General features: G+C 37.9%; 1 protein-coding gene across 4 annotated transcripts in view; it reads left to right on the top strand.

Annotated features, from left to right (window-relative positions):
• Positions 1-24,615, top strand: part of CRYBG3 (crystallin beta-gamma domain containing 3) — a 126,163-nt gene that overhangs the window by 73,192 nt on the left and 28,356 nt on the right. For all 4 annotated transcript variants that reach the window (XR_015167246.1, XM_086410895.1, XM_086410912.1 and 1 more), the window contains 6 exons: positions 2,425-2,551; positions 10,017-10,159; positions 10,260-10,386; positions 11,294-11,326; positions 17,011-17,123; positions 21,948-22,074. Coding sequence is in view for 3 of the 4 variants with exons in the window: in XM_086410895.1 (XP_086267021.1) it covers positions 2,425-2,551; positions 10,017-10,159; positions 10,260-10,386; positions 11,294-11,326; positions 17,011-17,123; positions 21,948-22,074 (670 nt within the window). In the remaining variant the exon portion in view is untranslated. The remainder of the gene's footprint in view (positions 1-2,424; positions 2,552-10,016; positions 10,160-10,259; positions 10,387-11,293; positions 11,327-17,010; positions 17,124-21,947; positions 22,075-24,615) is intronic.

Here is a 24,615-nt window from a genome sequence, read left to right as displayed (position 1 = left end):
CTGTAAATGGTCTTGTTACTGATCAAGGTTCTTGACCTCCTTAATCAATAGGAATTGATCAGAGACCAGACTGGAAATTCAGGCAAGGCTTTATTAAGGCTCCTGTTGCAGCAGAGGGGATCAAGAACAAACAGCAGGATTCCCCTGCTTGCTTGTTCCCTGAGGTAGAGGCGAGCTTGTTCCTTATATGGAGTGAGGGTAGGGGTTGTCCAGGAATTGACGGCTTAGTGGTTTGCCCACCCCTTAGGTGGTATCATCTGCAGAGGGCATGCACAGTTCTCCGCTTTCACTCCTCACCCCCTGCTTTTTCTTTCTTGTTTTCAGTCTCTTTGTGTCTTTTGTCCCGAATTTGCCCCAACTGTACATGAACACAGTGATTTGTAGTCCCGTAGTTTCTTGGTACTTTGTTCCTCCAGGAGAGGTTTATTCACGTGTAAGCATTGCAGCACTGCAGCGAAGGGTCCCAGGCCCCAGCCTGTCTCAGTCTGACATATTAGTTATTATCCAGTTCCTCACCTGTGAATTTAAAAAATTTATCAGAGGCTTTAAAAACAAATCTGTTTTGGATAAATTTTTATTGTGTTGTATGTAGTCGTAGTGTTCTCTGATCCGTGGACATGTGTGCTTCTTATTAGTCCTGTAATAAAATATTTTTCTTTTCTTTCCTTTAAGATCTGAGTGATTTTTATCATGAACTAGATTTTGATTTGCATTATTTTCTAAGTGTATTTGTGATTATTTTATAAAATCTCAAAATATTATGGCTAGTAAAATATTATACACACTTTCATTTTTTATATAACACCTGCAGGAGAAAAATGTGATGTCCAATATAAAGATAAACAGGTGACTTTTATTTTTTTCACTAATTCTACTTTTTTTTTTTTTGCTGCTTCACTATTTCATTATTTTTCACTTTTAACTCTTGAACTTTATCTGTAAATAATAGGAACTCTTCCTCACCTCTGTCTTAAGGAGTCTAGAGAAAATGAGGTTGATGTGTCTTAATTTTTCTCAGATAACATCTATTTTTAAATATCCCAGATATATGTAAATTTAATCTTAATTAAAACTTAATCTATTGAGAAAGGCTGTGCAGATTTTTGAACTGTCATACTTTACTGATTTCTCCTTTAATATTAGGTCTTCTGTATGTTTTTCCCATTCAGGTATATTAAAAGCATGTTTTGAATAGTCCCATTTATATAAACTTAGAATTTGAAAGTTCTCTTGTAAAATTTATTTTCACATAGTAGTTTAAGAATACAATAATAGTAGTTTCTTTATGTATTACAAATATGCTAATATATATAAAATGTTTATTCTAACTCACATACACCCTTACCCTTTTCCCTACCGTAGGCACACCTACAGAAATTAGATATGGGTTCAAGAGTACTGAGTGGCTACTGTTACTTCGTATCCTAGGAAAACAGTTCCTAGGAATACTTTTTGTATCTTCCCAAAAGAATGTAGTTAGCCCTGCCCGGCTTCATTTTGACAATCTCTAGAATTCAGAAGTCCCCAACCCAGGAGCGCCCAATAGTCACTCTTGGAATCTGCCCCATTGGAGCGGGTCCCACTCTAGTTACACAGTGCCAGCTAAGGGCAGATTTAAGCAGGGCAGCGTGTGTTTTATCTATGCCCACGCTGCTTTAGCTACTGTGGGTTACTGCAGATTAAGGTAAGTTTCCTGAAGAACTAGTGAGTAACAGTGTTTATCAGTGTTCGGTACTGATAATTTTAAATTAGAAGTCAAGAAACCTCTGTCCTTGGAAAGTCTGCCATGGTGCTTCCTGTTTCCATTATCACCACTGATAAAATGGTGGGAGCAACATTTCCTACCTGTAAATATTTACAGAAGTCTTTGTATATATTTAGACCACCAGGGCTAATATCAGCCCAGTCACATTTCCCAGTTTCTCCTTGCTAAACCCTCCTACAGGAGGGTGTTTCTGATCCAAAGCTGATGACAGGTTCCTTCGAGTTAAACCCTAAATACATGTTTAATATAGTGATCATTCTGTGATTCCAGCAGGGCTTAATCAGAAAAATAAGACTGATTGTCTTTGAATCTTATTGTGGATTTGCAGTATTTTTTCATTGTCTGTGCTTTCCATTATTTTTTCCTTGGCAGGCTATTCTCCGACCACGCTGTGATGGTGGTATAGGGTCAGGCCACAAACATTTAATGTGTTCCGGTGTTGCAATCCTGTAACAGCTAACCTTTTGTTGGGAAAAGCCTCCAAACTATAAAAATTATTGATCCATGAAGTTTACACCATTCATTTGTCTCTGTAAATGCTAGCAAAATAAATGTATTGCTTTTTTAAGAGATGGTGATGTGCAACTGGGTGCTTTATCACGATTTTCTTCTTGACTGCAGTTTTACTAATAACTCAGTTGTATGTCCTCTATTTGTAGATGGGTTGCCTATGAAAAAGAACATTTTAAAGGCCAGCAGTTCTTGCTCGAAGAAGGAGATTTTGAAGACAGTAATGCCTTTGGGGCATTAAGTGGTTCCATCTTGTCTTTCCGGTACTTACAAGCTGTAAGTTAACTTCCTTTTTCTTAGTTTTCTTTTTCTTTTTTTTTTAGCTTTCCATGAAAATTGAACATGACCTCTGGTAGAATATAAAATGATAATATGTTTCTACTATCTGAGACCATTAAACTGAATAGCTTATATCACTTGCCTTTCTTAACTGCCATGATTAATACAGAATATTTGTATTTTTCATCCATTGATTCCATAATCATTTTTGAACACCTGCTGTTAGATAGATTGTGTCAGGTGCTGGAGATATGATGGCTAGACACTGACTCCCTATGTGGTAGGGTTGGTAGTACCTATGTAAATGTTTGATATTGTTTGACTGTGATTGGATTCAACACTAAGTATTCAGGATACCCAGAGAAAAGTCAAATACTTCCCTTTTGAAGTAGACAGGAAAAGAGGGCAGCTGAGTTGAAATTTCAAGTTTGAGAGCTAGCTAAGTGAAATTTGGGAACAGGATGAAGAAGAAAGACGGGTGTTTTAGCAAGAGGTTAACATTTTAAAAAGCAAGGATGGGAGCCAGTGTTGGGGATGAGCTCATGCAGGGGGCATCTGGCAGTGTCTGGAGACATTTTGGATTGTTATGACTTTGGGAGGGTGGGAGGTTGTCAGGCTACAGACATCTAGTGGGTAGAGGCCAGGGAGGCTGTTCAATCCCTACAATTCACTGGACCGCCTCCGCAGCAAGGAATCATCAGCCTAAAATATTACTGGTGCTGAAGTTGAGAAACCCTCATATAAGTGAAACTGATATGTTTTGGAAATGCAGTAAAATCAGGATATTAGAGCTTGGGAAGATGAATCCAGAGCCAGAAAATGAAGGGCCTTATATGCCATGTTGAGGCGTTCACACTTTTTTTCTTGACTTGACCAGAAGGAATGAATTTTAGGCCTAGTGAGTGTGATTAGATTAGCATTTTAGAAAGGTTTTTATTTTTTTGGTGAATGTATCAAGAACTAGCATGAGGTAAAGGAGGTCAGCCTGGAGGCAGGAGGTCTAGAATGTTCCAGGACTGGAAAACACAGGGAAGAGGAAATAGAAGGACGCTAGAGAGTTCTGCAGGATATCAGGGCTTGCTTATCAGGTGTTGCTCACTTTTCTGACCAGCTCTGGAGACTTCTTTAGTGTGTTCAGAGGGCCATGTTTTCTCATAGTTAAGAAGTTATACCACTGCAGTATATTTCCAAAATAATCTTTACCCATATAAACTCTAAACTATCTGGCATGGCCTCCAAAGCCACCTTTTGAAAGAATTGATGATGCAGTGAAGGGTGATCCTTGGGTCCAGGTGGGCTCTGTGTGCTCTGTCCCCTAAGTTTCTATCTGTCAGGGTCACAAGCACCACTGTTGCAACGCCTCACTTGGTTGGGCAGCAGGAGCCAGAATGGGAGAGAAGAATCACAGGGAATAAGGGAGCTTTTTTTTTTGTCCACAGTGATCCTTGTTAATAAAAAACTGAGTTGAAAAACCAGTTCTACCTAAAAGAAGTGTAGCAGAGCCAACTGAAGATTGGGTTCTAAGTTGTCTGAGCAGTGGACAGGTAGCTTTTGAGGTATTTAGTACACAATTCTAATGTACAAGGGCCACGGGTTTTCTCTAGCCACTTCTTCCTTGAGCACTAAAAGGCACGCCAGACAAAACATGATAAAGCCTGCGTCTTTTTCTCTTTTTGTTCATGATAACCACGTGCATTGAGGAAGTTAAGCATCATGATTCAGAGCATCTCCCACCTAGTACTGAATGATTTTAAGAATTTCCCTCCTGATTTAAAAAAAAAAGTGGAGCCGAAGTTTGCTTCTAGAAATGTTCAGCAGAAAATGTGATGGTATCTTCCAAGGTGACTGCGACTAAAACAGGCAGAACTCCAAGATTTCACTAGTTGAATTCTTCAAATAGTAGGAAATGTGAAAAGAAAAAAACACTATAGCTAAAAAGTCAGGAGATACTTGATATAGACAGTCTATGAGAATATACATTGGAAAAATTGCCAGAAATTGCCATGTTAAACTACTGCTGCAAATAGAAGTTTTGGCTATTTTTGAAAATGTTAACACATAGTTTTTAATACACATAATTTCCTTCAAAGAAAATCTATTCTCTTTAAATTAGGTTAAAAAAATTAAGATTAGCTTGTAAAGATAATATCATCATCCTCATTATGATATTGCTAACATCTTCAGGTGCTTACTAATGGCTTTACATGCATACTTGTACTTAATCTTCACAACAATGATGAGATAGAGAGTTTTATGACTCCCACATTACAGATACAGAAACTGAGGGTCTCAGAGCATAGGCACTGTGCCCAGGTGCAGAGCTGTAGTTCGATGGGTGACTCTGTCTTACTGTAGAGCCCGTGTCACGTTTCCCATTTTCCTTGTCACAGAATGACTAGACTAAAAAGCACTTCAGGAGTGGAAATCTGGAATCTCATTCAGCCAATAGCTTATTAACATTTCATTTGTAGCAGTAAATATATAGTTACTCTGCAGACTAATACACGTGTATAGTAAAGAATTATTTACATAAATTTAAAACAGTCTGAAAATTATGTTCACTCAAATGTTTTCAGATGAAATATTTTCTTCAGACATAGCATGGAATTGGGTAGAGGTTCTCTTTATAAAAACCACTTTATTGAAGCATGATTGGCATGTAGAAAGCTGTACGTATTTATTGTATACAATTGAGGCATTTGGGAATAAGTATATACCCATCAGACTTATCAAGGCCCTGGACATACTTGTCTCCTCTCAGAGTTTCCTCATGCCCTCTTTATAATTATTAATTTTTTTGTGATAAGACACAACATAAAATCTACCCTCTTTGAAAATTTTAAATATATGATACAGTTATTGTTAGACATAGGGTGAACAGCTCTTGGGGTTGTCATAGACAGTGGGATTAACAGGCAGAGCCGATGTGAGACAGGTAGACTCTCAAAGGTATCTAACCTGGGAAAGAGTAAAGCACTGCTTTTGAGATCTAAGTTGAAATAATATCAAATAAACAGATGAAAGGTAGAAAAGTTGCATAACATAATGCAGTCTTCTAATGTCCTGGCTCTAGTATATGGAACACTCTAGATCTACAAAGGTCAGATCTTGGACATGTCCCTTAGGGATAATGTGGTCTGTGTCACAAAGTGCTTTGGAGAGGATGACCAGCAATGTGTTTCTAATTCCAAATGAGTCAGGCAGATATAGTGACTTGGAGTTGATTATTTTATAAAGAGAAAAGGACCAGGAGGAAGGAATATAGCAGTAATTTAGACTCCAGGGCTTAAAGAAGGAATTTTTATTCTTGGCTCTCTCTATACATTTCTTGGTATGCTTATTTTCCCTCAGTTTCATACTCGCCTAGGTTTGGATTTGCTTTTGTTCTGATTTTTAGACTCGGGGCCTCTTTTCAGATCTGTAAAACCAGGTGGTATGCAGCAGACACCATTGTATCCCCTAAATTAATGGACACATCAGATCTCCCCTGGTGTCTTGGTGTCTTGTTTTATGCTGCCCACCCAGGGGGTTGTCGTGCAGGAGTTCCAGAACCTGATGAGCTGAGGGATTTTATGGAATTTTAAAGTAATCAAATTATTGATCCTTAAGACTTATTTTTGGTCCTGAAGCAACTGCTCATTAGCTCATTCTAACAGTGGGGAGTACTGTGCCTGAGACTGCATTAGACTCTCCTGATTTTTGGTTCTGTTTAAGTGCTTTAAAATGGAGTGCAGATTTGAGGTTCCATCATTATTCATCTTTCTGGAGCAACAGAGCTCCACTTTAATCCATATGACTTTGAAAGTTTTTAATAAGTTTAAGTTATTTAATTTTGCTTATAGTTGGAATGATGGTAACCTGGTAACCTCACAGGAATTGGGTCCTATTACAGTCACCTCATGAACAAAGCAATTAGAAGGTTTGGTTTTTTGTTTTTGTGTTTTCTTGCATATTTTATTTATTTTACTTTGGACATGTGACCCTGGAGATTTTGCCCCAGATGATTGGATTTGGCTTAGAGTTAGAGCTCCCCGCAACAGGAACACCATATTGATGGCAGCTAGTCAATTGGATCAGATATTGTGTATTTGGTAGGTTTGAGTGTAACAAGCAGAAAGGGTCAAAGCCAGGAGACAGACAGACTCAGAAACATTTTTAGAAAAAGATGGAAAGCAGAAGCTACAAGGCAAAGAAAGCTATGAATAAACAAAAGGAGGAGGTTAAATGAGAACAGTGTCTCTGTTAGGAGACCCCTGTGCCCTTGGCCACATCTCTGGGCATGGGAGCCAGAGCAGGAAGGACAGAGACTCCAGCCATGTGAGTATATTTATTTGTGAACCCGTGGACTGCCAGCACTTGTACTTGGCACCAGGTCCTGTGACAGTAAAGCCCTCCTTCTCTGCTCAGCCCCAGGCTGCATCATGGCCCAATGGCCTGTGCCTCCGGCCTGCTTCCCAGCTTACCCTCCTCATGGTTGCCAGTCTCCCACAACCCATGCCATAGGATTCATCAAATCAATGCTCAAGTAAACATCACACCATAACACAAGTAGTTTCTCAATGAAAAGCACAATCACAGCACATGTTCCCATTTTACTCCAGCATGATGCAGTGGCCCATAGAATACCTCAGTTTATCTCTGCTCCCCTATAACCCTAACAGGGAGTAGAGAACAGTGGTAGGGGCAGACAAGGTAAAAGCAGAGGTGGGTCATCGCAGACTCACAAGAGTAGCGGGGGAGAGGTCTGTGTGTGAGAGCTGCTGAAGGCCTGCCCATCGTGGTTGGGCCTGACTTGGTTGGCAGCTGTTGATACCAGTTCCTGACTAGGACCCAGATGGCCACCTTCAGTTGTCATCACCACGCTGTATCCTCAAAACCACCTGGAACTAGGTATGTACTTTCAGGTTGTAAGAAGCAGAGGCAAGTTCATGTTCCTTGGGTGACGGAAGTTTATTTTGTTAATATAAGCAAGTTTGTTGATATGGCACCCAGGCTGTAAAATTTCATCAGGGAGGCTTGTCCTGGGCAAGCAAATCTCTGTTGTTGTTTAGTTGCGAAGTTGTGTGCAAATTTTTGTGACCTCATAGACTGCAGCCCACCAGGCTCCTCTGTCCATGAGATTTCCCAGGCAAGAATACTGGAGTGGGTTGCCATTTCCTTCTCCAGGAGATCTTCCCAACCCAGGGATCAAGCCCATGTCTCCTGCATTGGCAGGTGGGTTCTCTACCACTGAGCCACGAAGGAACCCACGAAATCTCTAATAGGATGTTCGAGCCTTGATTTAATATATGTATATTCTAGGTTTATATTTGGAAAATTCCAGATCTATGTCTATAATGAGATACAGAAATATGAATATGTGTATATGTGTATGCTGCTGCTGCTGCTGCTAAGTCGCTTCAGTCATGTCCGACTCTGTGCGACCCCATAGACGGCAGCCCACCAGGCTCCCCCGTCCCTGGGATTCTCAAGTACATGCATACATATATACACATATATATGTAAAATCAGGATTTAAAGAAGCTCAAAAAGATAAGTGCACGTGTTTGAAAAGTATTCTATTAATAAGATGAGGGATAGATGGTGGGAATCATAAAGACTAAATTCACCTAGCTTCCACATTTTTAAGATGTAAAAGTAATGAAGGTGACAGGTGTTCTCAGGTTCCACATGTTTACTCTCAAGGAGGAATTGAAAACCCAAATATGGCTTAGAAAATATAATAAAAATTTCTGGTAAAAAGCCTTTATCTTTTTTCCTGAAGTTTCAAATGAAATTTGACCCATCTGTGTCAGCAGTTTTTAAAATCCAGTTGACATGTTAAGTTGTAAGTGCAAGAGAATTATTTTTTCAAATGTATTTTCTTTCTCCTCATAGATGCTTTGTTTTTATTGGATACTGTTTTGCTTGTTCATGTAAAATGAATGTTTGTCCTGGAAATCTTAGATTGTAATAATAATAATCATAATGAGAAATTTGATAGTGTTTGAGATATATAGAAGCTGATAACATTTTTCTGTAGGTCTAAAACTTTAGCTACAAACAATGAAATAATAGGCAGAAATAAAGAGTTTTTATTTTTTTAATGCATTCTGTATTTTCCAGTTAAAAATACACCTATTTGAAATTTTGAAAAAATATAGGGTAAAATTTTTCAACTTCTGGACCCAAAGGTAACCACTCTTGGTTTTTCTTTTTTTTTCTTCTATCCTTTTTTAAATGAAAAGTTGAGGGTTTTGTGAGAACTTATAATCTTACCAAGCTTTTAAGTTTTAGTTTTTGTCCTACTCTTTTATCCTTACATTTATATCTGACAATGATTAAGAGTTTAGAATAGACAAACAGATTTACACTCAAATTCAATTCTCTGCCCCTCAATAGCTGTGATATATCGGAATTGCCTCAATTTTGTCAGCTGTAAAATAGGAGTGATAGTAAAATAATCACATCAGAAATAAGGCATGTAAAGCTCTTGGCAGAAGTGAGTATGTGATATATTTTTAACTGTTAACTTGTTAAAAACTCTCCTTAATTGTATTTATTCCATCAAGCAGTGGATGTTTAAAGGTTTGTGTTTGTAAATCTTTTGGACATTTATACTGTTCACAGCTTTTCACTATGATAAATAATTCATCTTTGCATATAAATTAACTGTCATTTAGTTTTAGGAAACAAGAAAAAAGGAATATCACACTCAAAGAATAAACAATTTCAGGTTTTTAAATATATGTCTAAATTGTTTTCCAAAATAGCTGCAGAACGTATATTTCCACCAGGGACATTCCCTGATAAAACTGGTCTTTTAGATATTTCTTGACTTAAAAAGTGAAACTGTATCTGTTTTAATTTGAATTGCTTTATTCTTGTTGTGAAGTTAGACATTTGTTTGTTTTTAACATTAGTCTTTTTTGTGAATAATGTTTATTTTGTGAATTCCGTGTCAAGTTGGATATTATAATTTTTCTGTTATTTTTAAGTATTCTGTCTGACTACATGGAGATGTTGTCCTCTGATTTTAATTTTTATAAAACATTTTTTTTTCAAGCAAATTTCATTTATTCTGTTATATTTAAACTCATAAAATCCTCTCCCACGATACCCACAGTACATTGTATGTTTACTTTCTGTTTCAGGTGGCTTTTGCTCTTTAGGCACAAGTTAGACTTGAGTTTCCTTTATAATTACTGTTATATATGATAGTCTATAAGTCCCAGCAATTTACTGACTGTGAACTAACTTCTAGTTTCATAAAATTGTATTTCCCTGCCTAAAGTAAATTCAGACTTATGTTTTCTTTAAACTGTTTAGGAGTAATGCCTATTAAAATTGTTTTCAGTGCCATTTAAAATTCTTCCTGAAGTTGTGTGAAAATTATCCCCAAAGCATGTGAAAATTGCTAAGATACAGCAAGCCATAAAACAAAATGCCTGTGTTCTCTAAACTTTCCTCTTCTTCTTTTTAGAATTTCATAGAATCTTCAATCACACTGTTTGAATCTGATCTGGAAAGTGGGAAGTTTATTGACATTACAAATCAGGAAATTTCTGACTTAGAAGAAATTGGCTTTGGCAGTGAAACAAGGTCCATTCACGTTAAAAGTGGCGTGTAAGTTGACTCGTAGGAATCATGAGCTTCTTTGATGTTTAAATTGTTGGTTGCTCAATTCTGTGTCACCTCTGTTCTTTTTCTTTTTTATCCTACTTAGATGGGTTGCCTACCAGCAGAAGTTCTTCTGTGGAGAACAGTACATTTTAGAGAAAGGGAAATACAAGTGCTTTTTTGACTGGGGAGGATCAAATAATACAATCATGTCAATACGACCCATCCAGTTGGTGAGTTAAATATGAACATAGCCAGTGGCATGTAATGGCATACAGTTGAATGTGTAGAACAGGTTTTAAAAAAGTGGGACTGTTGGAGTATGTTGTTAGGTATCTATAGAGAAAATGAAACAGCATATGAATTTCTGTAGACTCCATAGAGAGCTAGTAGGTAGTATTAGCACCTCCGTGATTAGGAACTCTTGTCATTTGATCAGTTCATTCTTCCAGTAGCGTGTATTTAGTGCCTTTGACATGTCAGACAGGACTGATCACTGGAGATAAAAGATGAATAAGCCTGCCCGGATGGGTCTCTGTGTCTCTTAGAGGAGACAGACAGTTATTATGCACTATTACTTACAGTATGACTAGTGAGAAAATGAAGTGTGTAGGCAGGTGTAAGCAGTGCTGAGGGACTGGGGCTCTGGGGACCATGCCAGACTTCAAGAAGAGATGCATTGAGTGATGTCTAAGAGGATAAAAGCAATCTTTCCAGAAAAGGAAGTGGAGCAGAAAAGGCAGTTCAAAAAGAAGGAATCATCTCCACGTGTGCAAAGTTACAAAGTTATGAAAGAGTGTGGCCAGTGTGGATAATAACAAGCACTGCAGAACAGTAAGGGTACCCATGAGATAGTGATGGGAGAGAAGTATGGGAAGTTCAGGGTCTGTCTTTCTAATGGACACTGGGGTACATTTTTCTTTTAGCTCAAAATGAATATTACTCAAAATGAATTAGTAATAAATATTAAGGTTATTATAAACTAATTTAGTAGATTATTTGAGGGTCCTTACCAGTGCAAAGAATCTAGTAAATTGGTCAGATCATATACTTTGTTTTCCAAAGGATATTTTCAGCACTTTCAAAGACAACTAAGAATATACGATTATAATTCTTAAAATGTTTTTATATATGTTTCAGGAACCACTTGGGATAAATGAGCCTCCACATTTGGTATGTTTAAAAATATTCTTAACTTATAATTGTTAAAAATTGCTTACTAAATATGCGTGCCCTTTCTCTCAAGTCTGCCTCTTTCCCTCAGATAACTTTTATGTGTCTGCATGGCAGTGCAGTTCATATTGTACTAGGAACTTGTGGGCACCAGTGTGCTCATCCTTGTTACTGACCACATTGGCCTGGGTTTGTCACCGTCCTTTGTTTTTCTTCTACTAGACCTTCAGCACTGACCACTTTGGGTTCGTCTCAGATCTCTGCCACTCTTTTTTTCCTGTTGCCCATCCATCCTTCAACATCACATTCTTAATCAGCATAGTATGTTACGCTGTCCTGTGGAGGAGCAAACTTACCATGGAGAGATGGCATGCTTATTATGTAAATGTATTTCTAAACCCTAAGTCACAAATTTCTTAAAAGCACTGGTAAAACTGCAACCCTGCTTCTTTATTTCTAGTATGTTAATGGTTTGAAGGATTGGGTAATACTCTGGAGCCTAATATTTGTTTATTATCCATTGAGAGCTAGAAATTGTGTTTACTTACTGCTTCCAATAACTCTGTGAGGTCAGGATTTATCTCATTTATTCATGAGAAAAAACAAGATTTAGAATTCAAGTGAGCATCATTTCACACAGCCCAAGGTCACAAAAGAGGCACTTTTTGTATCTAATTCCAAGACTTTACATCAAAGGAAAACATATCTTGGTACAAGCAGTACAACCATATAAGAAAGGGGGTAAAATGCAGTGCTTCCTCTGTCTCATTTAAAATAACAAATTTAGAAAAATTTCTTCAAAAAGCCAAAAAGAATGATTGGTTCTAAGTATTTGACATTTGCTAGTTTTACATAATGTTGAATCTTTTTCTCTGTGTACATTTTGCACGTTCCTGTCAGTGTTTATATATCTCAAATCAGCTTAGTTTAAGCCATGTTTCTCTTCACCATGTTTTCAGGTTTTATTATTTTCTGATTAGCTCAGGCCCCTTGGGAACATTTCCTCTCTGAATATAACTCAGTTTCTGGAGACACTTCCTGCCAGATCTTTATTTTGAATCTTAGAAAACTCCAACCATGGACTTTCAAAGCACTTTTTTTTTCCACATGAATCAATGTAACATGAGTAGATAAAAGAGATAAAACTGGGATAATTCCAAGCTGCACATTCTCTAAGTTTTAAGTGCAGATAAAAAAATCACATTCTTTTAAGCTCTGTTTCTCCCCTTCCTCCTCCATTCCCTTTTTTTTTTTTTTTAAATGAACTTCCTTGTTTGGGACAGATTGCTCAGAGGATTTTCTTTATAGTATTTCCAGTCCAACTTGAAGAAAAAGGAAGCAGCCGCAAACACCCAGTGAAATTGGCCCCGTTTATTTTCTGAATATGGTTCAACCACTGCCTTGTGAAATAAAGGTCCTGACAAGTGTATGACAGCTGGACATTTGGTAACAAGCAGACAAAGCTGCCTTATTTACCCAGTATCAAAGCTCTTATTATTTCCACTGGACCAGATTTTCAGAAAGTTTAGCTTGTTTTCAGTTACCCAAATGAAAACAAGCGGATCTTGGCTGATAGTCTGGTTCCTTTCATTAACGATAAAGTTATTTTCTCCTTCACAAGTAGTTGTGATAGTCAGGTTGACAGTGGTAGAGGCTGTGTTTATATGGGGTAGTTATTTTTCTCTGTCTGAGGAATAAGAAGGAAGTTACATCTCCAGTTCAAATAACAGAGGGAATTCTTAACATGCTGGTGATTTGAAAGTAAACCTCAAGTCACCTGAGAAGCAAAAAGCCAAAAAGTACGTGTGTAGAGATTTACGCTAGTAAAAATACCATTGCCGATGTGGAAGCATAGGATGATGATATATGTCTTATCTGAGACACAGAATACCTCCTTTTATTGAGAAGATTGTTTTTTACCTGTGACTGAAGGTCGATTCACCAGGTCTGATTGCCAGCTTACAATATATGATACAAGAACAGGATCATTATAGAGTTCTTCATAATTAGCAAATGGCATTTTATTTTTATTTTTCCCAGACCAAAGAAAAATAGAATGTGAATTATGTTCATGATGTCCTCGTCTCTCTCTTTTCACAAGTCCGGAATATCTGCACTCTCACTAGATTAACTCATATAAAAGTGAGTTTTGTTTCCAGTGAGATTGTATTCCAGGCCTCCATTCTGTAGAAATTCTGTTTTCTCCCCTGTGACCCAACTAAGGACCTTTCTTTCCTGGGATCTTTTTCAAGTCCATTTGCAGTATAGTTATAAATTTGAATTTCTTTAAATATTGAGCCTCCGTTCCATTTTATATGTGATTCTAGCTCAGAAAAAGCAACTTGAGTATTTTCTTGTATTGGATAATTCAGCCAGATTGAATTCTCAAGAGATCACAGGCCCTTTAACAGTGGTGGTTACTGTTACCATGTATGGAAGATAAGAAAACAATAATTCTAGTCAAGTCAAATATTAGTAAGATTCAAGAGCAGTATAGGAAAACATTGGGGGGGCGGGTACTAAGACCAGATAGTTTTATTTATTCAAATGCTAAAATAATTTCTCTGAGAATACTCTGTCTTGTCTAAATGAGATATTCTGCAGTCCATGGTGTCACAGAGAGTCAGACATGACTAGTGACTGAAGAACAACAATAAGAACAACATGACCAGATCCTTTTTATCGACTCCAGAGGCCAGAAATACTCAGGAAGTAGTACTTATCTAAGTAAAGAAAGCTCCTCTGAGTAAACAGGGAAGTAAAATCACTATAGAATCTGCAGTTGATATGAGAAGTACATAGCGCTGCAATATGAGACAATGCGATGTAATGGAAGAGTGGAAACAAAGACTTTTTCTCTTTAACGTCCAGTACGTTTACTTGCAGGAAGTCCACAGGGCTGCGGAACATCTCATTTAGATAGGATAGAGTGTTCTCAGTTGAATTATTTTAGCATTGGAATAAATAAAACTACATTCAAAAATTATTCTGATATTATGAAATAAATTAACAAAGCACAACTTCCTTTGTTCAGTAATTAAGTTCTTGAGGTTTTAGTTTGTCATACTGAAGAACTATTACATTTGTTTATGTGTATTATAAATGAAAAATACATAGTAAAAGAGAAAGGATTTCTACAAAAGTTTCATCATAAAGGGGTGATAATATCTGCTTCAAAGCGTAGTTCTAAAGAAGACACCAGACAGTATATGTGAAAAGGCACTTGGAAACCACTGCTACACTGCTGCTTTTTTCCTCTGTGCACTCGCATTTGGGGCTGGTAGGCACGGAACCGTGCTTACATGGCACGGAAGGATGGGTGTAATTAGAAACAACTCATTTCTTGTTCATCTGACTATTCATCTGTGTTCTATGCCACATATCTGAGTTGTTTTGTATATTTATTCTCCATTAACCAGAAAAGGAAACCAAAATAGTGACTCATCCAGCTAGCTCTTCACAGGACTTATTTTTCACCAGGACACTGCCACTTAATTTCACCCAGTATGTGCTTAGTCACTCAGTTGTGTCCGACTCTTTGCAACCCCATGAACAGTAGCCCACCAGGCTCCTCCGTTCATGGGATTCACCAGGCAAGAATACTGGAGTGGGTTGCCATTTCCTTCTCCAACCCAGTATAAAAACCACAGATTAATTATTATAATTAGAAGTCACTGAGTTGGTTTCTGTGCGTCCATCCTCAGAACATTATTATGATGAGAATTATTCTATTCTGAGGCATTTGTGAGGTAGTTAAAATGAGGTGTTACTTTTCTGGGGTTGGACACATCTTAAGTGAATCATATCTCATTTAGGGGATAAAAATAAATTCAAATCAGTATTAAGTCCTTTTTTTTTTGGTTTTCATAAAGAGTATTTTAACTATTTGAGTCAAAATAAATCTTTATGACAGACTCTGTATGAGAGTGACAGAGACAGAAAATTTTAATGCTTCTGGGTGTGAAGACTAAGACTAAAAAGTAGAAGCAGTTATAACATATACTATCTGAAATATGATTAACGTGCATCATAAGTTGTCCAGGATTTGACATTTCATGGCTTCATGGTAAAATATTGAAGTGTAAATCTTAAACTCAGCAATATGAATATAATTAATTCAACAAACTGGGAATACATGCAATGAATCAGACAGCCGTGATCTCTATCCTCATGTGCCTTTTCTGATTGTTATTGTAAATAAAGATAATTTTTGCTTGTAGGAGAAATCACTCCACATTTTGAAGAGTTGAACGTGATTTACTTTTTAGCTTCACGTTCTACAAACCTTTAAGTTAAAAAGCATCATCTGAAAAACCACCAACTGAAATCCTTATCAAGGAATCCAGGGCAGTTTGCCTGGACATGTAGAACTGTGCATATACAGGGAAGCATTCCAGAGGTCTGTATTGTCTTGGACTTGCTTTTGCCTTTTCCTACCAAAGGCCCGTGGTAGGAACTTGACGGGTCATGCCTCCCTAAGGCTGGGAGTCCCTTGGTGTTTTAACACTCCAAATACAGCCTCGTTTCACATGAGGAAATCATATTGTATAAGGGGGAGTGGATTCTCAGCTTTCTGGCTTGGACTTGGCTTTGATATCAGACCAGGCAAGGTCAGAGCAGAATGAGATAGCCAAGGAACAGTTCCTCAGGGTTCAGAGACCATCCGTCCCTAAGAGGACCCTTGGGAAGATGAAGGAGGCGAGCATCCGCTGCTCAATGAAGCCTTGTTCTGGATGAAGCAGTGGCAGGAAAGAGGGTGGTGCTGCAGCTGCTTATTACGATGCATTCTCAGCTACAACACAGGCCTGTCAGTGCCGGGTGGATCTGTGGGCCGTGTTATTTCAAGGCTCCAGTGTATTATAAAATATTTATAGGCCTCATTAATTTTTTCTTACCTATTAGAGATCCAAGGCCACTGGCGTTGCAGATTATTATATCTCTGGTCTAAAGGGAATTATATTTGAGATTTCATGAATTTTCCTTGACATAAAGAACTAAAGCAAAAATGTAGTTAATAGTAATATAAGGCTGTAAGCTGTGCATTTAAGGTATTCTATCAGTAGACTGAAGCCTGTAAGCTGAAATACATGGCACAACCATCTTTCTTTCTTCACTATAAATCTTGCACTAATCCCATCATTATTATCTTCTCTGCCATCTGCTCCTGGGGCCTCACAGGCATCCTCATGCTCATTTATGGGCACGCGCTCGTGCTTTCTCCTTCTCCCTTTTATTAACTGTGAATCAAGAAGGCTTGGGGAGAGAAAAGCCGTAGCCACCCCTCATACCAATCCAAACTGCCTTCATGTTTAGCACTAAATTGCTTCTTTTTTTTACACATGTTTTCTCATCACAGGAGATAATGATCACTTGATGCAATGGACAGGGACCAAATTTAGCAGAGGAGGGATTCTGATTTACTTCTACAGGTAGAATTGTTTTCTGGGCCTCCGTGCCCAGAATCTGGTGGTTTGAAATGTGTTGTGACATTTCTGACAAACACATAAGAAAAAAAAAATGAGTTTAAAGAGAATGTCTTCCTTCACACGGATTCCTTGTTAATAAATAAAACATGAGTCTAGTATTTTTCTGAATTTTTATATGTACATGAGACTAAAATGTTTTCATTTGCTTCTGTGATGATATCAAACAGCTGTTATCTGTTTGTTGTGTTGCTCTTGTAGCTCAAAGCTTTCAGTAAACCAGGGTTCCAAGGTGAATGTATCGATTTCACAAAAGAAGTTTTGGACTTGACTTCATCATTCATGCCATGTTCTTTTAAAGTTCTTCGGGGTTGGTAAGTATGTCTATCAGCTGATCTCTGCTGTTGTTTAAATAAGTGAATTTCTTTTAAATTTATACAAATTTGACTTTCTCTTTTGAGTACTCAGTGAAAGAAAAAATTTTAATCATTTTAATCTTCCTTCACATGGATTCCTTGTTAATAAATAAAACATGAGTCTAGTATTTTGCTGAATTTTTATAAGTCAATTGCTAATTAGCCTATGCGAACTTTGCCCAGCTTGTGTTATGAGCCATTGTGAAAGAGAATGCTAAGTAGCCAACTCTGAGACAATTTTGCTGAATTGTTTTTCCTCATTGTTATCTTAGATTATTCCCTAACTATTTTGCATATTTATATTGTGTGTTTACTGAATAGTATAATAGAAAGCTATAAAAAGCATTTTTGTCCAGATAAGACATATTACTCCTAAATTTAAAAAAAAAAAAAAACAACTTTGTATTTAAAGTATCCATTGTCCCCATTTCACAGTTGAAAATCCCTGATTCAGAGTTAGTTTCCCAAGGTCATGTATCACATGTCAGGGATTGCTTTGGCTACGTTTTTGTTGTTGTTTTAATTCTATGTCCTTCCAACTGTGGTAGCACACCGGACCTTTCTTACATGTATATGAGGCTATATGTGATTCTCAGTTTATATTCTAACAGATATTCTCTATGTATCATTTTTTTATTGTGGTACACTATATATAACATGAAGTTTACCATTTTAGCCATTTTGAAGTGTATATGTCTTTATAGTAGCATCTCTATCAGACATCTACCTAATAACTCATCAAAGTCTCTTCTTCCTTCAAGATATCTTGGACTCATCAGTTCTCCTCCTCTTCTCTTGAACCGGTAGAGACAAGAGTCCTGTTTACCATTTGAGGAATTTCAGTCTCCTACTGAGCCACACTCTAGTGTCGTCTTATTTCCAGTGCTTACCACAAACCAATCAAAGCCCAATTATTTGTCCCAAAGTCCAGGTTAATATTTTTACTGCTCCTCTTTAAATCCCACAGTCGTTCTCTGATACCAGTCAGATCGAGATCAGGATTGATCTGAACCTTTCCAGGATTTACCATCCAAAAAAAAGTGTCACTTTCCGTATCCAAGCTCCATTCTATCTGCATACTAGCCCCCTTTCCTCCCATCTCTGGGCATTTATTCAGCTGTGTGTTTTCCTCCTTATGCCTCTGTACCAGGGGGGTCAGCAAGCTTTTTCTGCAGAAGACTAGGTAGGAGATATTTTTAGCCTTCTGGGCCATAGAGGCTCTGTCCCAGCTACTCAGCACTGTAGCACAGAAGCAGGCACCAGCAACACATAAACAAGTAGGCTGTGTTTCAGTGAAACTCTGTTCATGGATGTTGAGCTTTGAATTGTATATAATATTCACATGTCACAAAATCTTTAATATTTTTTTAAACCATTTAAAAATGCAAAAACCAGTCTAAGCTTGTGAGCTATTGGAAAACTGGCAGTGGAGTGGATTTGGCCCACATGCTGTAGTTTACAGCTCTGCATCAAAGTGTCAAGTCAGTTTATTTCTCTCCCTTGGTTCTTGTGTGGCTGCAACAAAAATTTGGAACAAGGGACTAAAGGGTTTAAAACAGCAGACAAATTGCAGCTCAGTTCAGCTCAAGCAGACAGATCTTTTATTAGACAGACATTCCCAAGACGCGGAAGCAGGCCCACACCAAGGAGTCATCGTCCTGATTCTTCTTGGCTTCCCCTTTTGTATACTTTCGTCTTCTTTTGGTTGTGCCCCGTGCGAAAGAGGGCTTGTACCCACCACCAATCAATGAAAGGGAATGCAAATGAGCAAACACTCAAGGCCAATTGACAGTTTCAACTTATATAACAGCAGGCTCTGTGTGTATGTCTTCCCATAATTAAATCTGTTATAGTCAGTTGTATATATGTGTAGAATATTTATGAACCCTTAATAGGCTCCTGGCTGCCTGAGGGTACTTGGGGAAGCCCCTGTGATTAGTTTGTATCCACTGTGTGCCCTGGACACATGTGCAAGAGTTGGAAAAATCTCTCTGGTTATTTTGTAGCATATCTGTGAACTCTCCTGGGTGTGTCTGGGATGCTGTTCAGAGATCTTTGGCTAGGCCCACCCCTCTTTGCTCATACCTAACTTCCTCCCTAACAAAAGTGTATAGGTTTCAAGTGGATCTTGTCAGTGGATATTACTTGGTTGGCCTAAATGCTATGTTTAGAAAGTTTTTTCGTATCATTACTAAGATTTAGGATATTTTCCAGAAGAAACTATTTTTCACCTTCTGTTAAAGAAATCAGAAGATTTGGAAAATGAGGGAACATTCACCTTTGTTGATAATTATTAATAGCTGGCATCGAGTAGAGGCGTGTGTGCTCCCCATTGTACCATAGGATATATCGCCAGGTTTTTTTTTTCACCTGGTACACTGCTCATTTATATTTACCTACCTGGCCTCCTGCAGGGGTGTAAGTTCGTGAACCTTGCTTAGTACTCATCTGCATATATATTTTTAAAGTTCAGTCCATCTTCATTTCCTCTATTAACCTTCTCGACTAACCCTAAGTTAGGCTTTTTCCCATTCTGATTTCCAGTGATCCTCACTACTTTGAACCTCTTTGGATGTTACTGTGTTTATACTTACTTCCAAGAAGGATGTGAAAGTTTTTACAATATGAAAACACATCAAGTAGGACACAGTTGATGGAGAAGGAAATGGCAACCCACTCCAGTGTTCTTGCCTGGAGAATCTTAGGGACTGGGGAGCCTGGTGGGCTGCATAGTCCAGTCTATGGGGTCGCATAGAGTCGGACACGACTGAAGTGACTTAGCAGCAGCAGCAGCAGGACACAGTTGAATAGATTGGCTGCAGCTTTTTTGTGAGAAATCTATATACCAAGGGCCTGAAATAATTTTGTTCCTAGTATTCGATTCTGAGTTTCTAAGATAAATGAAAGTATTTTGCAAGGTAAGTTTTAATTTTGTGATAAAGCACTGAAGTTTTGGATTTTTTTTTCCCCCTTTGAGGCAAATATATTTTCCTGACACTGAAGTCTAGGATAGATTAGTCATCTGTATTGCTTCATGTTGGAAATATGTTATTTACTTACAAACAAATATATATTTTATATATATATATAGTGTGTGTATATATATATATATAATTTATGTATACATTTGTCCCTTGGTATCTGTGAGGAATTGGTTTCAGAAACCCCCACATATACCAAAATCCATGGATGCTCAAGTGCCTTCTGTAAAGTAGCTTAGTACAGTCAGGCCTTCGTATCTGTAGGTAGGAAACCAGAAGATATGGAGGGCTATCTACATACAAAATGTACATTTTACTTATATATTTTATTTATATTTATGTGTGATTTATTAAACAATAGTTTTAATAAGAGGATACAGGAACTATGGTGATTGCTTATGATTGCAAATGCTTTAGAGATCTGGATTTGAGCCCAGGTCATGACTTCCTATCTATGTAATCTTAAACAAATGGGACCATTCCTCTGAACCTCAGTTTCCTCCTCTGTGTGTTAGTCACTCTGTGGTGTCTGACTCTTTGTGACCCCATGGATTGTAGCCCACCAAGCTTCTCTGTCCACAGAATCCTCCTCTGTAACTGGGATAATAATAGTACCTACCTCAAAGGACTCTATTTATAAGAACTAAATAAAGCATGTAAGGGCTTAGCTGCATGCCCAACACATTGAAATTTTGTCATAAATATTGGCTATAAAATGGTAATTACAGAGACCTCCCTTGCATTCCAGTGGTAAGTCTTCACCTTCTAATACAGGGATGTGGATTTGATCCCTGGTCAGGAAGCTAAGATCCCACATATCTCACTGCCAAAAAACCAAAACGTGAAACAGAAGCAATATTGTACCAAAGTCAATAATTTTAAAAAGTGGACCACATCAAAAAAAAAAAAAAAGAAAAAAAAACCTTAAAAAATAAAATGCTTATCACACAGGAGACGTGGCAGTAAATTGTGTTATGGAGCATCTCTATGGATATCTGACGTTCAACTTGTCTAGCTACAGTACAGTTCTGGTGATCTTAAAATATAGGGCTAGAAGTTAAACTCACCAAAGCTAAAGTAGTAACAGTCAATATAATTTCTCCCTTGAGCTCCTTCTTGCCAAAATGCCATGTTTTAATGAAAATTTTGATGAGTGCCCTACTGAAGAGAATTTGCTGTGGAAGATTCTAAAGGATTCATTTCCTTTTAAAAATCTCTGCTAGCTATCAGCTGTGTAGATGTCAGGTTTTAAATACTTGTGTGTGATTTTAGGAGTCTAGCTTCTAACTCAGCCTAAACTGAGAGCAAGCTCATTATTAAATAAGGGTAAAAATTTTTATTCTCTCAAAAAGAACTTCTGATCTGTTGAAGCACTTAATAATTACTGTAATTTAATCCCAGGTTTTTATACTTAAAGCACCAAATTAAGTTAATGGTTAGCTTACAGCACATATCTTACTGTCAATTCTCAGCTGTCATTTAATAGGGGAATCCTGGGCAAATCACCTAATTTTTTTAATCCTTAGTTGTGTTGTCTATAAAAGTAAGGACATGTTTCTCCCTCATAAATTAATGAGTACACAGTAAAAGAACACACGTGGAGTACCCAGTGTGGCACATGGTAAGCAGTCAGTAAGTGATAGTGGTAGCTTTTTTCTTTTTAAATCTACTCGGACTATTTGCTGCTGATCAGCACCAGGACTTTTATATCCTACTCCTAGCCTGTTTCCCTCTGCATGATAATGAGTCCAACTGCCAACTGATACAGTTTCACTGGAAGTTTCCCTGCTTGTTTTTTCAGCTGGCTCCTGTATTACCAAGAGGGTGTTTCCACTAATCAGTGTGTGTTAGAAGAAGGCCTCTATGCCGACCTTACTTCCTGTGGCTGCCCAACATCTAGAGTCAAATCCCTGAAGCCCATTGACTACGTAAGTACTTTGCTGAATGCATATTTAAAAGATGTTTTCTTGTCCTGTTTAATTACCATGAATGAGAATGTGAAGTTGGAAGACATGCTACAAAGGAAAAATATAAAAATTTAAGTAACTTGCTTGTAGATTATAAGGTTGAGATTTACTCATGAAATCCAACTAACCTAAGTTTGATACTTTTCTTCCTTTTTTTTTTTTTTTTTTTTTGAGTAGAATGCAAAACTTAGAAAGCCAACTAATATAGCCTTGAGCTTAAATGAATACTTTAACCACTTTGGGTGACATTGACAAGGTTACTTCATTTTCTCTTCTATAAAAGATAATAGTATCAAGTTGGCCAAAATGTTTGTTTGGGCTTTTCTGAAAGATGTTATGGGAAAAACCGTAACAAACTTTTTGGCCCACCCAATATTTTATACGGTCACTAGGATATTAAATGTGATGGTGCTTGTAAAATGCCTACCATTTGGTAAGCACTCAATAAGTGTTAGCTATTAGTATCATGGTTATAACTTTTAAAGCTAATAACCTGATCATTTCATCATTCTATTAGATAAGTCACATGACAGCTTGTTGGCTACTTAGGTTTACAGTGTTACTTTTAAGGCATGGACCTCCATTGGTATTGATTTTAAACCTTGTTTTGGGGAACTAGGGCTTTCCTGCCTACTGTGTGCAGAATTACCTGGGCCACCTTGGAGGGCTACATTTATAGAGTAAGTGGTTTCTCCTTTCTGTCATATTTACTCAGAATTTTAAGTGTGAGAAAAGCAGGATGACTACTCCGGGACATTCATTCTGTTCCTGGTTAGTGCTGTCTTTGCAGAGGAAGTGGTAAAGATCTGGAATATTTTCAAGGTGTCCAGCTAAGATGATTCCCTGAGAGCATTTGGTCAAAGCTGAGATTCATGCAGTGATGACTAGAAGCCCTCCATGGTGATGGCAGTGACTCAGACCTTTAATCAGAGCTAATTCCAGGAATGATGATCCTACTCAGGATCCTGATCCCAGCCTCAACAGCATCATCTTCTTTCACAGGGCATTCCTGGAGAGAATATTTGTGGTATCAGGCTAAGAATAGAGTCTTGGCAGAGGTACAGGAATAAAAATAGAGTCCCGATCTCTCTCAGTGGCCCTTAGACACCAACTCAGAAAGACTAAGTGGCTACTGATGCTTCTTGTTTATTGCAGGAGAACTGGTTTAAAAAAAAAAAGAATGTGTTTTGGTGAGTCTAAGTATTGATAAGGTTGAAAAAAGCTTTGGAAAGTAGTATGCATTTACTGGGAAAGGAACTTTATTAGCATATTTTTGTCATCAAACTAGCAGACAGATGCTTAGATGCTTCAAATGAATGGAATTACTATTTTTCTTTGAGGAGTCACATTTCTTATTTCTCATTTCCACATTCATGAAGTCAAAAATGAAAAAATTAGGAGCAAAAACCTACAGAATGTTTCTGTGTAAACTGAAATGTGCCGTTGCATGTCCCTGGTTTGGTCCTGTGGGATACAGCAGTGTTGGTGAAGGTGCCCCTTGGAGAGGACTTGTGAGCTATAGCCGTTTCACTCCAAGAACTGATTAAAGAGTATATTCAGTTCATGTAAAGAGAACATTAACCTTTCTTAATGCCTTTACCAGATATGTTTTGAATCTTTGAAAAGTCTTTTTTTTGGTCTGCATTTTTGAATCATTGTGTGTACTATATTTTTTAATTAATTAATTTTTGGCTTTTTGGGTCTTCATTGCTGTGCAGCTTTCTCTAGTTGAGATAAGCAGAGGCTAGTCTCCAGTTGCAGTGCTCAGGCTTCTTACTGCAGCGGCTTGTCTTATTGTGGAGCACAGGTTCTAGGGCATGCAGGTTTCTGTAGCTGTGGCTCATGTGGGCTCTAGTGCACTGGCTCAATACTTGTGGTCGATGAGCTTAGCTGCCCTTTGACATATAGAATCTTCCCAGACAGGGATCAAACCCTTGTCCCCTGCATTGGCAGGCACGTTTCTAACCACTGGACCACCAGGGAAGTCCTGAAAGGGCTTTGTTCAAGACATGTTTAGGCAGTAGGTTTAGTGGCGAAATATGAGGTTGGGCATTCCAGTAAAGACCTGCAAATTGACCAGGAGTCAGCCTCAACAGGTAACATTTCCTTGGTGATGTCAACCATGCTTCACCCTGGTAGCCCTGAAACCCTAAGTTGATCAGACCTAGGAGACTGACAGGTAAACCAGAAGGCCAACCTGGTGATTTGTAGTTGTTGTTCAGTCATTTATTCGTGTCCAACTCTTTGCGACCCCATGGACTGCAGCACGTCAGTCTTCCCTGTCTTTCACCATCCCCCAGAGCTTGCTCAAACTCATGTCCATTGAGTCAGTGATGCGATCCAACCATCTTGTCCTCTGTTGTCCCCATCTCCTCCTGCCTTCAGTCTTTCCTAGCATTAGGGTCTTTTCTAATGAGTTGGCTCTTTGCATCAGGTGGCTAAAGTACTAGACCTTCAGCTTCAGCATCAGTCCTTCCAATGCATATTCAGGACTGATTTCCT

Source organism: Bos grunniens, chromosome 1, assembly GCF_055505025.1.
Source record: "Bos grunniens cultivar Pamir isolate PY7600 chromosome 1, Bosgru_T2T1.0, whole genome shotgun sequence".
Taxonomy (NCBI): Eukaryota; Metazoa; Chordata; class Mammalia; order Artiodactyla; family Bovidae; genus Bos; species Bos grunniens.
This window is presented reverse-complemented; position numbering and strand designations above follow the sequence as displayed.